The sequence below is a fragment of the Lacerta agilis genome, chromosome 16, assembly GCF_009819535.1.
Source record: "Lacerta agilis isolate rLacAgi1 chromosome 16, rLacAgi1.pri, whole genome shotgun sequence".
NCBI lineage: Eukaryota > Metazoa > Chordata > Lepidosauria > Squamata > Lacertidae > Lacerta > Lacerta agilis.
Genome location: NC_046327.1, coordinates 38,475,054 through 38,489,062, shown reverse-complemented (window position 1 = coordinate 38,489,062; position 14,009 = coordinate 38,475,054). Strand labels below are relative to the sequence as shown.

Sequence of the window (14,009 nt, the reverse complement as noted above, 5' to 3'; positions counted from 1 at the left end):
GCACTGCAGGGAGTTATCAACCAGTTGGGACAGGTGGAAGGGAAGTATGTTAGGACCAAAAGGGGCACAGGCAGGCTATTAGGCTGCCCGCTTTCTACTGGCTGTGTTACAAGTGCCTTTAATAACAGCCTGACATGCAGAAATTTAAGCAAGTGGAAGTTTTCCCCATCACTTACTGGTAGTTCCATGACAAGAGATGGGGAAAGTTTCACCTGCTTACTTTTCTGCATGTCAGCCTGTTATCTGGTGGAGCACCTCTGCCCAGCACCCTGAGATCAACAGGAGGGGTCCTGCTTGCAGCTCCACCACGGAGTGCAGTTCAGTGTGGAGACCTGCAGCAAGGCCTTCTCTATGGTGGCACCTCAGTTATGGAACTCCCTTCCAACCTTAGAAGCAACAATGGCTCCAGCCTTTCTTGTGCCTTTAAAGGCAGTCTTTACTTTGATTCTTTCTTTCACATTGCTTGTCATCATTTAATTGTTTAAATTGCATTATTATGATGGGGTATTTTAAAAATACAGTATTGTTTTGTTAATAAATGGAAAGCAATTTGTGAGGAAAACCAGTATATAAAACTTTAAGGTGAATAAATAAAGGCACAGAAACATGGCCAATAAAAGGGAGGGTAATGCTAGGCAGAAATAGACAAAATGGAGCAAAAGCTGTAACCTTCCTGAGGAATGAGGTGTCATGGGGACGTGGCTCATAGTTATAACATAGATTTTTGCAAAACTGGAATTTCAACCAGAATTCAGCACCTGAACTGCCCAGTCTCTAAACTGACCCCAAATTTTCTGCCTGGGCCTCTCTACCAATATTCAAGCACCTGGCCTGGCAGTCTAAAAGTTAGCAGCAACTAATCAGTCTCTCTCCTCCTTCAACTGCCTGTTTCTGCCAAATATTGTTTGGGTTCAGCCTGTTAGCTGAGCCTGGAAGGAGAGGAGACAACACACAAAGAGAAACCATCCTCGGTTAGAGGAACTGTGCCATCTTGATGCTTGTACATTGTGATTGCCCAGCAATTTCATCGAAGTTATTATTGTCAAGTCCATGCATACTGTTCCCCTCAAACATCCAAATGCTGCAAGCAGGAAACCCTAAACCACATGATCAATACGAGTTATTCAGTGTAAGCCTATCTGTTCACATTTGCATCTTAAGTTTCTTCCGATTATTATTTTGGCAAAACACAAAAAGGGGAAGCCAGAGGGGAAGGGGTGGAACAAAAACCATGGCAACTACTGAGAAATTGTTGATGCCCCATAGTAAATGATGTGCTTGAGCAACCCCACAACACCCTCCCCCCTCAGGGTGAAACAGAATATCCAGAGATCTGGTTATTTCCCATACTGTCTGACTGTATGCCCTGCTTGCTCAGTGTGTGGGTCAACTCAGGGGAAGAGCTGCTCATGAAGGAAAGGGCTATCAATGGCTACTAGTCATGATGGCTTTGTTCTTCCTCTACTGTCAGAGGCAACAAGCCTCTGAATTGCTGGGAATCACAAGTGGGGGGGAAAGCACTGTTGCACGCAGGTCCTGCTTGCAAGCTGCTCACAGGCCACTTTGAGTACAGGCACCGTCCCTCCACTTGCATGCATTCTACTCATGTGTGACTGCATATCCCTGCAGCACCGGGGGGCGGGGGGGATAAATAGAATAATACCAGGAATGGCGGGAAAGAGTCCTCGTGGCTCATGAGGAGACCCTCCCCGGAGCCTGAAGAGGATGTCTACGAAGGCAGAGGAAGCCCTAAAGAGACCGGAGGCACAGCAGGGTTTTGTTTAGGCTGCTCCGCCTGCCCGCCTAACAGCAGATGTGTGGGGTAGTACTGCCACCGCCACCACTTTCCCTCATGCTTTCTCTCACGTCCTCCAGCTGGCCTCAGAGCTTCAACTCTAGCTGAAGAGAGAGTTGTGTGGAAAGAGTGTGGGAGACAGAGCTGTAGAGCAGGGGGAAATAGGCCCAACAGAGCCTTCTCTGAAACAAACCCAACGCTTCCCTCCAAAATGGCTATCCTTCTACTACTGAAACTTCCATGGGCACCTCCCCATGACTCTGCCCAAGCATCTCATACTTGTTGAAGAGATTGAGGCCGATGCGGTATTGGCGACGCTGCACAACATCGTTGTTGAAGGCAGGAGAGTCCCAGCTGTGCCGTGTCTCCCGCTGGTAGGTCTGTTTGCAGGGGGCCCCGGGAGCTGAGGAGGCAGCTGGGGCGGGCGGGGGAGGGTCGCGCAGGCTGTCGCGGGAGGAGGAGCCCGAGCTGCAGTTGATGGTCTCGTTGGAGTTGGTGGTGCTGTTGAGGCTGTCGTTGTCCCCATCAGAGTTGTCCGGCGGTGGAGGTGGGGGCAAGCGCCCAGGGACTTGAGGGGGCGGTACAGGCAGAGGTGGGGGTGGCTGGTTTTGTTCAGGGTGATAATGCCGGTGTGGGTGTGGGGAACGGGCGGGTCCACCAGGGTGCTTGAGGGTGCCGTGGGGACTGCAACCATCTTGCTCAAATATGAGACCCCTATTGAGGGAACCTCGATCGGAGCGGTCGCTTAGATCCACGGAGCTGTCACTGGGAGGCTCGATGGTGAGCAGCGGGAGGTGGGCCCCGCGCAGTCGGTAGTCCCTGCATTCCATACAAGGCGTGCTGCGCCGGCTGCCACCGTTCTCGCGGCTGTCCTCTCGCTGTGGCCCACCCCAGTACTCTGGCCGCGGTGGTGGTGGGATTGGCACTGCGGTGGGCTCAGGTGGTTCAGTGCTGGGTGGGCGCTCCAGAGAGATGGGCGACGTGGGAGCTCCTTCATCCAGGTACAGCGTTACATCACTGAACGAAGTGGCAGCACTGTCGCCCTGCTGCTCCTTGGACTCACTCTTTTCCAAGGAAGGTCCGCCAGCCCCTCCCTCCTGTCCCAGTGGGTGGCAGTTCAAGGCTTCATCAATCGACTCTGCCAAAGACTTCACCTGTTGGAAGGCACAGAAGGAAGTTAGCCAGGAGGGATTATACTCGGGGCTTTGTAAGAAGAAAATGGGGGGAAATGGAACCAAAAAGTGCTGCATCAAGGAAACCCACCTTCTGTGCACTATACAAATTAAGCATTTATTTGAAAATCAAATCACACTTTTAATAATCTTTTACAAAGCATGCTACAACTGCAGGAGGCCAAATGCAGTATTCTATCATAGCCCAGGACATGTAGTATTGTAGAAAAGTAGAAGTTTACCCATTTATCAAAATCAGTTAAAGACAACAAAGGAAACACAATACACAATTTCATATGCAGGCTGCAGTTTGGGGCTCTACCACGCTAGAACCTTTGAGCACTGCTGAGGGACTGCTATTTTTGCCATGGGAGGGGAAAGGAATTAAAATGTGAGTTCTACAGAAGGAATTCACTCCTTACAAAGCAAGTGCTTTCAGACCCAGAATCCTCTTCTACCCCAAACATGCATTTGGGGACCCATTTCTTAATCTTTGCAGGGTGGTAGTTGTGACCAACCTTAGATCAGGCCACAACACATTAGTTGTGTTGTAACCCATTAACCCAACAGTATGCCTTTCCTTGTATCTCTCTACACATAAGAGCTAGAGGCTCTCTTTTTCCTTTCAACAAAATCTGAGAAGAGCTTTGGTTACGCCCTGATTAAAAACAGGTGCCCCCAGTGCTGGCACTCAGTGCGTTTGGAATTGTAGAGTTGGAAGGGACCCCAAGGGCCATCTAGTCCAACCTCCTGCAATGCAGGAAACTGAACTAAAGAATCAACGGCAACCTGTGCATAAAAACCTCCAGTGAAGGAGAACCTACCACCTTCCAAGGGAGTCTGTCTCACTGTCGAACAGAAAGTTCTTCCTGATGTTTAGTTAGAATCACCTTTCACATAAATGGAAGCCATCAGCATTGTTTAAAACTTGTTATTATTGGATCCCGGCAAGCTGAATTCACAATGGTGGTAGGGCAACAGAGGGGATTTGGGAAGGGCTGAAGAAAGTCCAGGGGGGTCATGACAAAGCAAAGGAACCAAGAGAACAGCCAAAGGGGTTGTTGAAAGGTCTTTGCTGGGCAAAGGAGAAGGCAAGGGTGGCGTACAGTTGTTTGGCATAGCCTACCTGCTTGGAGAAGGAGTCCTCTAGCTCAGTGATGTCATTGCAAAAGCCTCCCGAAGAGGAATGCAGGGAGCTGCCATCCAAGCCAGCCCGACAGGAGCCACCATAGGGTAGGCCATGGTCCAGCAGATGAGGTCGAGCACCGGCCATGGTCCCCTCATCCAGTGAGGCTGGCTTGCCTTCAAAGTAAGGGGCATTCTGGGCCTTGTCGTACTCCTCAAAGGAGTACTGCATTCGCATATTGGAGAGGATAATGCGCCGTGACATGCGGCTCTCAGACGCCGAGCTTCGCAGACGCTCAAACTTCTTGTTCATGCGATACTGGCGAAAGGCTGTTTGGATGGTGCGAGCTGCTCGTCGGCTCAGGAAATAGCCCCCATACTTCCGCTCCAGCATCTCCACCTGCAGTAGGCAACAGAGGAACAGTAGTGGTGGGGAGGGCAGGGATTTAGGCAAGGGAGTGGGGGAAATAATTTGGATTCAACAATGGGTTCTATGGAAAAGAGAGATGGGCAGCTTGGGAGAGACCTCATCAGCAAAGGAGGGGGCAGGATTGTAGAGGACCATGGGCAAGATGCCACAGCAAAGGACAGCGCTTTCACTTTCATCTCCTAGAACATATGAATCAGCCTCCTGCTGAGTCAGACCGCAGGGCCATCTCTTGTCTAGGGATGGGGAACCTGTGGCCCTCTAGATATTGTTGGACTCCAAATCCAGTTGGCCGCAGCCAGCATGCCAATGGCCAGGGATAATGGGCGATATATCCCAGCAACACCTGGAGGCCTAGGAGAAGAGCAAAGGCTTGCAATGGCCTCAACTTTCCTGACTGCACTGTGCCAAGTGAGAATGGCAGTCGAAGCTGGTCTAGTTGGCCTCAGTAGGCCTCTGGCTCTCATTTCTGAAATCATATGGCCCTAATCACGGAGACAAGTGGCACACATTAGATTAACTTGGGCCTCTTGCTATATATGGGGTTCCTGGCCTTATAAAATGTGCAAGCTGAAGACACCAATTACCTTTTTGTCCTGGAGGTCTGTCGAGAGCTCATAGCTGTCTGACAGTGCCTTGGAACGCTTGCTCTCCTCCTCTTCCTGCTTTCTCAGCGCCACACTGGCCGGCTGCAGCCGAGCACGCTGAGCCCACGGTATGCCTGGTGATGGAGTGTGACAGACAGAGGAGGACGATGAAGAGGGTGCCAAATCGTAGTGCTCAATCTTGGTCACCTCAGGGGCACAACGATATGGAGGTTGACTGCCCAGGCTGTCCACTATAATAGTGCCTGCCTCACTTCCAGGCGGGTCTCCTTCCACACTGAAGAAAAAAGGAAGAGAGATTCAACAAACATTGTGGAAGACTGGGAAAGAAAAGAGGCCATGCTAGGTTTAAGAAGAGCCTAAGCGGGTTTCATCTGGGGGCCTCTGGGGGCCTCGCTTTCTTCCTATACCCAAGGCTGACCTTAGCATGAGGCAGAGAAGGAAGGCATCTGCCTCAGGCGGCAAATGCTGAGCCACCTAAGCTAGCTTGCTGCCTCCAGGTGCAGGGGAGAATGCTGCCCCATTGCCAGTATCAAAGTCAGATACAATTGCTAGTCTGGTTTTCTTTATATGCAGTGTTGTTAGAGGGCAGGCAGGGCAAGGATGCCACCTTGTCTTTTGCCTCAGGCAGCCACATTTATCTGGATGGCCCTGACCCACCTCTGAAATGGCGACCTCTGTGGTGCCAGCGTACAGCTCCAGCACTGAGAGAGAGAGAGAGAGAGAGAGAGAGAGAGAGAGAAGGTGGCAGCCTGGCTGGTAGCTGGCTGCCCATTTAAAATGGGAGCAGAGGAAGCAGAAAGGGAACTATGCCATGGAATGGTGTAATATAGGTAGTTCCTTTCCTATTTTGCCTCAGATCCTTTTTTAAAATGGCATTATTTAAATGCTGTTGGCTGATCTGGTCTCTTATCAAAACCACCAAGTTGGATTTTAAAATGCATTTCCTCCCCTTTGGTTGCCCTTTAAAATCTGAACAGAGAGAGAGAACCAGCAGCTCCAGTAGCCAACCGAGGCTCAACCCTGATCTGCAAGGGTGGAGGGGCCTGACACACCAAGGTCAAGACTTGGCAGCTCCACTGACAAAGATTGGGGGGGGGACACACCATAGTCACCGCACCATTTGTGGTTCTTTTGACCCATTATCATAAACTAGCCAATTCAACCAGCTGCCAATATTATCACCACTGTAGAAGTGCTGGTGGTGAAAGGGACGAACCTTTGCCTGCCAGCCACACAGTCATATAATTTCCCTGATTGACAGAAAACATGCACCATGAAGCTGCTATTATCTCTGCTGGGGCATCAGGCCTATATCGTTTTCCTAGTGGGGCTAACAGCAGCTTCAGGGTGATTTAGATCCGGGAAGCAACATAAGGGGAAAGGGTTAAACACCCGCAGAGTCACAGATCCAATCAAAGCCAGAGCTCCTCTACTACCCCAGGCTGCTTCTGACCTAAAAGGCAGGGTGGGGAGGAGAAGAATCGCCAGGAGATGCAATGTCTGATCTCCCATGTTGCATCAGTTTTTGTTTTGAGAAGCAAAACTTGGCCATTTGGCTCCCAAGCAGTCTTCTTAAATGTTGGGAGCCTGATATATTTCCCATTCTGAATTCTCCTGACACCGACCTTCTGTAGGAACTTAATCATAGGCACTACCCACTAGGTGCCCATAATGACATTTGTACAATCACAATCTAATAAATTTTTAAAATAGTATTGTCGCGTTGCAATAATCAAGATGAGATGCTAACTCTAGTTCTGGGGAAGCTCATGGACCCCATCCAGCTCACAATATAATCTTAGCTATACGCAAATGCTCAAATGTGCTGCACCATGTGTTGCCTTGCCTGCTATTTGGATGAAGGAGCTGAAGTTTCCATAGGCGCCTGCATATGTCTATTCCATGCAGCATAGGCTGCCTTGAGTGTGCCATGTCTGGATGGCACGAAGCAGATCCAGGAGTGTGAAGCTCTACATGCGAAGGGCCAAGTGCTAACGTTACCTCTAATATACAACTGGCAAGGCCAGGAAAGGGTGAGCACACCAAGAGTGCCTAGCTCAATTCTGATCTCCCATCACAGGGTGATTTTGATAAGGCCACCTGCAGTGTGTGTGTGTGTGTGTGTGTGTGTGTGTACACACACACACACACACACACACAGTATATCTGTCTAGCCACAATGAGAAAACAAGTACAAATGCTTTGAGTACTTTAAAAATAAAAATAGTACTTTGAGCACTACTGCTTTGTTGGGTTCTTTGTTTGTTTTACATTGCAGAGCTTAATCACATATTCTGTTTTAGAAGCAGACATCAATCTGGTGAAATTGCTCCTGTTCTAACACTGCATCTTCATTTTTAATTAACGAAGCCTTGGGTGGTAAAGCACACACATATGCATCCTGTTTAAGAAGCCACGCCTGAGCTAATAAAAAGCACACTTACAATTCTAAAACTCATGAGCCACCAAACTGAGCACAGCCCATCAGCCACAAACAGTGACTTGTGAGGTTCTTATCAACTCCCTGCTTCTGCAGTCCCAGCAGGCAAACTAGAAGTTTTTTTAGTCTCTGGTGCACTGCCATATAAGGCAAAGGGTTGTGTAGACCTCTCGGACACAGAGAAGATGCAAGAAGCATACTTTGCTCTTAGAAGATGCAGGAACATGTCACAGTATCCTAGATGTGGCATCCTCTTCTGTGTGTAAGAAAGAAGGGGGAATGCCTCTTAACTTCGGCAAATGCAGAACACTGTCGTGCTCTACAATGATTTCAAAATTTTCACTGTTCAGGAACCCTGGAATCCTACTCCAGAATTCCAGCACACAGCAAAGGATTCTGGGAACACCTTTTTGCTTCTGGTGCCAGCCTAGGGGCTTGGGCCCAGCTGTTGCCCAGACCACATGCAACCCTCCACGCATCTCCATTTGACCCTTGAGACTCTCCCAATACCACAACCTCTCCCAAGGCCACCTCCATCACTAACCCTGCTATGCACTCTCCTAGGGCAGGATTCAACTAAGTTGTTGTGGGGGACTTTCCAAATTTGTTCTGAAGGGTTGGGAAACCCCAAGAACAGGTGGCACATTGGGGGGAGTCCCATTGCATGAGCGGACCTTGCTCCCCAAGCACATATACCACTCAGCACAACACTGAATTCTACCCTTGAGCATGGGCGTAGCCAGGGGGGCAGCTGCCCCCCTAAATCAAGTAAATAATTAAAAATACTTAACAAATTGTGTCGCAGATAACTCAGTTCTGTCCCCCAACATAAAGCCTGCCCCCCCTAAAATAGATCCTGGCTGAGTGCTTTTATTTGGCATGAATGGGTATTTAAACTGTGATTAACTCCACTTGCTTGCTTGGATGGGGAGATGAAAGTGGGTGGGGGTATATGGAAACCTCTGACCTTTCCATGACTGTACAAAGCCACAAGTCACACCTATTGTTTCAACCACTTTTGCTTCTGGCCCCTGAAAGTTCCCCATGGGGGACTATGACCCTCAGTCTGAAAAAGGTTCTCTAGCAATGCCCTAGAATGTGCCCAACACTCTTTACTTGGAAAAGAGGATTAATGGTGAGCAAGCTGTTTGCAGGCATCTTATGGATCTTCTAGTCAAAGAGCCCAGAGAAGTTCCTCAAGGAGTTCATCCAGGAGTGGAATACAAACACTTCATGGTCCACAAACCAGATTGTCCCCTTCCACAAAAGAACATGGGGGCTCTGCAGTGAAGCTCTTTTCTGCAAGCTAACCAGAAAAGAACAGAGCTGCACAAGAATAATCCTGTGCTCTTCCCCAGGTTGAGATTAATGCAGAGGCTTGTACAGAAGGTCATCATCTGTGACCTGGATCACAACTGTGTGTCCCTGTTCCTCCCGACTCCAGTCTGTTGCTCTCAATAACATCCAAAATGTGCTGTCCAAAATCACTGCCTGCCCTGACTTCATGGCAGTGCCACCTCTGGTAAATCCTCTATCCAAATGGATCCTGCCCTGGTGGTCTAACATGAATCCTAAGCAATGATATGCCAGATACCTGGCATTAACCCCACATCCTTTTTGCAGTCCCAGACAGACAGCAAAAAAGTAAGTTTTATTGAGCCCCTGATAGGCCACCATGCTTGGTTGCATTCTAATTGGTGGGTCACAAATTGTTCGAGTCTGCTGTATGCTGTCCTGGTAGCTAACTCAGCAGGTCTGGACTTATGTAGGAATCAACTTTATTTAAAAATATTTCTACACTGTTATTGATCAAAAATTTTCAAGGTTTGCAAAATAAAAACAAAATTGTCAATAAAATAATACAATATAACATATATTTTTTTAACCATCAGCAGCAAAACACAGCAAAGCAATGCAGCTCAAGAACACGGCGGAGTTGGTTCTAAACTATCAGCTCTCAAAAGTCACATGAATAAAAAAGGCATTTACATGCCTTACTTAAGTCATGCCAGCATGGAACAGGCTGGATGAACCTGTTTGTGAAGAGAGTCCCTTAGCATCCATGCCACACGACCACTGCAGGTGTGCAGAGATGGTTACCACTCTTGACTTCTGAAATGAACCCAAGACTAGCAAGCAGTTTGCAGCCTTTGGGTTAGTGAGGCCTGACATAAATCCTCAGAAATCAGCCGTCTGCTACTGTCTGGTCCACAGAATGGTTATTCTGACAACTACAGTACACTTATTTTATATCAGGGCTCTTTCACAAGATTAGTTTTCTACATGTGTATATAAGTTTATCTATATTACCTTGTGGAAACTGTTCCAGCTCAAAAAAGTTTGGATGTTATTGGTCTACAAGCCACATGGCTATACCAATACCCACACAAAGAAAGATGATAAGCATATCTCAGAAATCAAGCAATTAAAAATCCCCTATAAGCTTATTTACATTAAAAATAACACTCCTTCAGCTAAAATCTGTATTAAAATCATTACTCATTCGCAGGTCATGACTGACATCGCAACTTGTCTTGTCCTCGTTGCCATAAAACAGAATTTCACAACAGGCCTAATGATATCCAGATCTTTATCGACAAGAAGGTATTTAACTTGTTTCCTCTGAGCAGCCAGGTAAAATTAGCTCTCTACAGGTATCACAGTACAATGGGCCGTATATAAGAACGTGCCCAATGGATTCAATCTCATTAGAGTTGCAAGGGCATAATCTTTGTACAACTGGGATGTCATGATATCTGCCCTCAAGTAGTACTGAAGGGAGAACATTAAAATGGGCTCTGGAAAACCCCAATGATGTTTAGGGTTATCCAGCGCACTTAAGTAATTTGTGGGAGAAAGGCTGTAAAAGGACAGTTTTCTTGTAATGCCCTTCCACTATTTTGTTTGATAGTCATCAGCCAGTATCAAGGGGAGAAGCCCAGTTGGGGTCCTATTGCGTCTTAGCCATAAAGGGTGGTCAGCCCACAGCCGCTATGATAACTACACTGGGAACTGAGGGGCCTCAAACTGGCACACACTCACTAAGGGCCCCTTTTGCCCACCATTGCTCTCTGCCACACACAGGCATTATTCTATCTGCCAGGTCTCCAGCTCGTATAAGAATAATGGGTTAGCTGATCCACAGAGAGAGGGAGAGAGAAAATACACAAGAAGAGGCCAAATTGCTCCCTGAGGTCTTCTTAAGTCTTGAGAGGCTAGAAAGCATAAAGAACATAAGTGCCAGATGGGGGATGGAGAAAAGCAGAGACCGAGAGATTACCAGAGAATGAATTTAGTCCAGATTTTGCATTCACTAACTGAACTGAACCCTGGTGAATGAGGTGTGGATTGAGGAGAGAGAGAGATCACAGCAAATACAGGTATGCACAACTGTCATTGTGAGGAAAAAGGACAATGAACATGCAGCACACTGTAGAAAATCACAAGAGTGTGGGCTAACAGTCCAACGTTGCTCCGAAGGGGGGGGGAGTGTTCCTGTGTTAGGTGTGCTACATACAGTGGTACCTTGGTTCTCAAACAGCTCCTGAACACCGAAAACCCAGAAGGAACAGCAGCTTCCTTCCGCTTGAGTGCAGGAAGCTTTTGCTGTGCCTTGGTTTTCAAATAGTTTTGGGAGTTGAACGAACTTCTGGAATGGATTAAGTTCAAGAACTAAGGTTCCACTGTACATCATTTTGATAAACACACACAGAGAGAGAATGCTTTTAAAAACAAAATGATTTAAGTTTTGCAATATGAACAATATTGCTTTGTTTCATAAAAATAACGCACACATACCCCCCCCCAAAAGCCCCACAAACTCCCAAGAAATCTAGAGGAATGATAGTGAGTGTCCAAATATACTACAGAGAATGTAAAAAAAAAAAAACCACATACCATTGTGGAAACCAAAGAGAATGTACCACGTGCCAGCAGGCAATGTAACATCACAGCCTCCATCCTGACCCTCAAACAATGGTGAGCTTGGACACTGCCAGAGACCAAGGAACAGAACAGAAAGCAATAGAGGCAAGTGCTCCTCTTTCCCTCCTTGTTAAGCCTTTGTCACCAGCTGAAACAGAAGCTTGGAACTCTGGTATGCTGGGCAGCTGCAAGTTCAAATCTCAGCAGAGCCCTTTTCTGTCTTCTCTTGGTCAATGCCGGAGAAAGAAAAGACACTTCCCTCTCATTAGCACATCCTGCCTCAATACACCTTCACATTTCAACAAAACATATTTCTACCAGATTTCTGGGCTGCATCCCAGCTAAAGGGATTTCCATTCTCTGGTCCTTTAAATATGCTTCCTTTTCTTCCCCACCCCACAAAGGTTCCCAACCAGAAACAGAATGTTCCTTTACTTCCTTGTCTTCAAATGTTATGGGGCTGAGAGACATCAGCTGCTGCAGCCCACCCTAGAAGCAGCTGCATCTTGCTGAGAGTTGAAATTCCATATGGCTGGGCTCCAGGCATGACAATTTCCCTTGGAGATGAGATGTAATGCCATTTGTCAGGTCGACTTCCTTGTCCTATTGCTAAGGGATGCAGCAGAGGGGGGAGTGGCATCCTGGCTCCCCTTGCTGCCCCTCCTTGAGCTTCCGATCACAACTGCTAATAGGGTGCCATGCTGGAATTTATAAACTCTTGCCAGTGCTGCCCTTCCTTCCCAAATCACATTGTGTCTCTTAGAGCTTTTCCAGACAGCAATAAAACCCCTATTTTATTTTCCAGCCTAGATCCAGAACCAACTTTACCCCAAATAGTTTTTTGGGGGGGCATACTTTGATCAGTGGGACAACTGAATGTTTGGTGCTATTTGAAAAAATGTTAACAAAGAAGTGTACCAAAAGATGGGCCTCTCTGCTACATGGGCATAGTCAAAAAAATTGGGGGGGGGCAGGACTTTTGTTGGAGGAGGTGGGACTTTTGCTAGGGGGGCAGAACCGATGAGATTGGTCAGTTAGTTAAGTACTGGTATTTCTATTATTTTACTTGATCTAGGGGGGCAGCTGCTCACTCACCCCCCCCCCCCGGCTATGCCCATGCTCTGCTACAAGGCAGCCTCGTGGGGTTCACCTTTTTCGTTATATTGCTCAATACTTTTAAAAATGATGTTGAGAAACAAAACGATGCAATAGGACATTGGGTCTTTAAGCAAAGTAGTAAGAAATGCAAGGTGACATTTAAGCAATCAAATTCCATGTTGTATTCTACACCTGCTACAGGTGCATTTGCTAGGGATAGGTAAAATTGCATTTCCCCAGAATTGTGGCTTGCATGCTGGGAAAAGGAGATCTTCTTGGAACAGGTGTCTTGTCAGTGGATGATGTCTGGATTGCATTCTATAACTGTGAAACAGCTGCCTCAGACAAACAGAGTGAAAAACAAATGATCACAAAGACAACCTCCTCTCCTCTCCTCTGAAGTTAGGCACAACTGCTCAAGAGGGGCAGAAGCAGAGCTAGCTTAAAACTGCTCAGAGGCTTTGCCAAAACAATTCCTCACTAGAGTTTTTATTTATTTTGCATATATAATCTCAATTTCCAATATTTTATTTGAATTTCTTGTAGAACACCAGGTTTATTTTTCATTTATTTAAAAATATAATTAAAAGAAACAAGCAAAGTTTGTTTTGAAGAAAGAAAGAAAGAAAGAAAGAAAGAAAGAAAGAGTTTGTCTTCCATCAGCTTTGGACAGGGATAGCCTAACTTTTGTTGTTTATGCTCTGGTAACCTCTAGGCTGAATTACTGCAATGAATTAGACATAGGTCAGTACCCTGAAGATTTGGAAGCTTCAGCTGGTGCAGAATTCGGAGGTTAGGTTGCTCCTGGGGCAAAATGGTTTGAGCATATTACACCAATCCTGGCCCAACTGCACTGGCTATCAATTAGCTTGTGGGCCCAATTCAAAGTGCTGGTTATGACCTATAACTCCTTCAACAGCTTAGGGCTGCTATACCTCAAAGACGGCCTCTCTCCATATGAACTGACCTGGACCCTGTGACCATCTCCTGAGGCCTTTCTTCATGTTCCTCCGCCATGAGAGGTCCAGACTAGGGTGGCAACATGAGAACGGGCCTTTTCTGCAGTGGAGCCCCACTTGTGGAAGGCTCTCCCCAGGGAGGTTCACCTGGGGCCTTCATTACATATCTTTAGGCACCAGGCAAAAACGTTCCTCTATAACCAGGCCTTTAGCTGATTAACATTCTGGCTTTTAAAATTTGTTTCTAAGAGGGCGGTTATTTGGTTTGTTTTTGTTTGATTACATATTATGTATTTTATGTTCTCATTTTGTATTTTTATCTTGAGATCTTAGGATGAAGGACAGTATACAAATTTAATAAATAATAATAATACTTATGACAAGGGCTACACATATTCTTTGCCAATGTAACTCCTGAACATCAAGAGCTGAATTCTGTAATTTTACTGCTGTGTCTGAAT

The 14,009-nt window shown here is 46.8% G+C and overlaps 1 protein-coding gene across 8 annotated transcripts in view; it reads right to left on the bottom strand.

Moving 5' to 3' along the window:
• IQSEC2 (IQ motif and Sec7 domain ArfGEF 2) overlaps positions 1–14,009 on the bottom strand; it is a 158,219-nt gene that overhangs the window by 23,836 nt on the left and 120,374 nt on the right. For all 8 annotated transcript variants that reach the window (XM_033172704.1, XM_033172703.1, XM_033172706.1 and 5 more), the window contains 3 exons: positions 5,107–5,401; positions 4,094–4,492; positions 2,075–2,949 (listed from right to left, as the gene is read on the bottom strand). In XM_033172704.1, the coding sequence (XP_033028595.1) occupies positions 2,075–2,949; positions 4,094–4,492; positions 5,107–5,401 (1,569 nt within the window). The remainder of the gene's footprint in view (positions 1–2,074; positions 2,950–4,093; positions 4,493–5,106; positions 5,402–14,009) is intronic.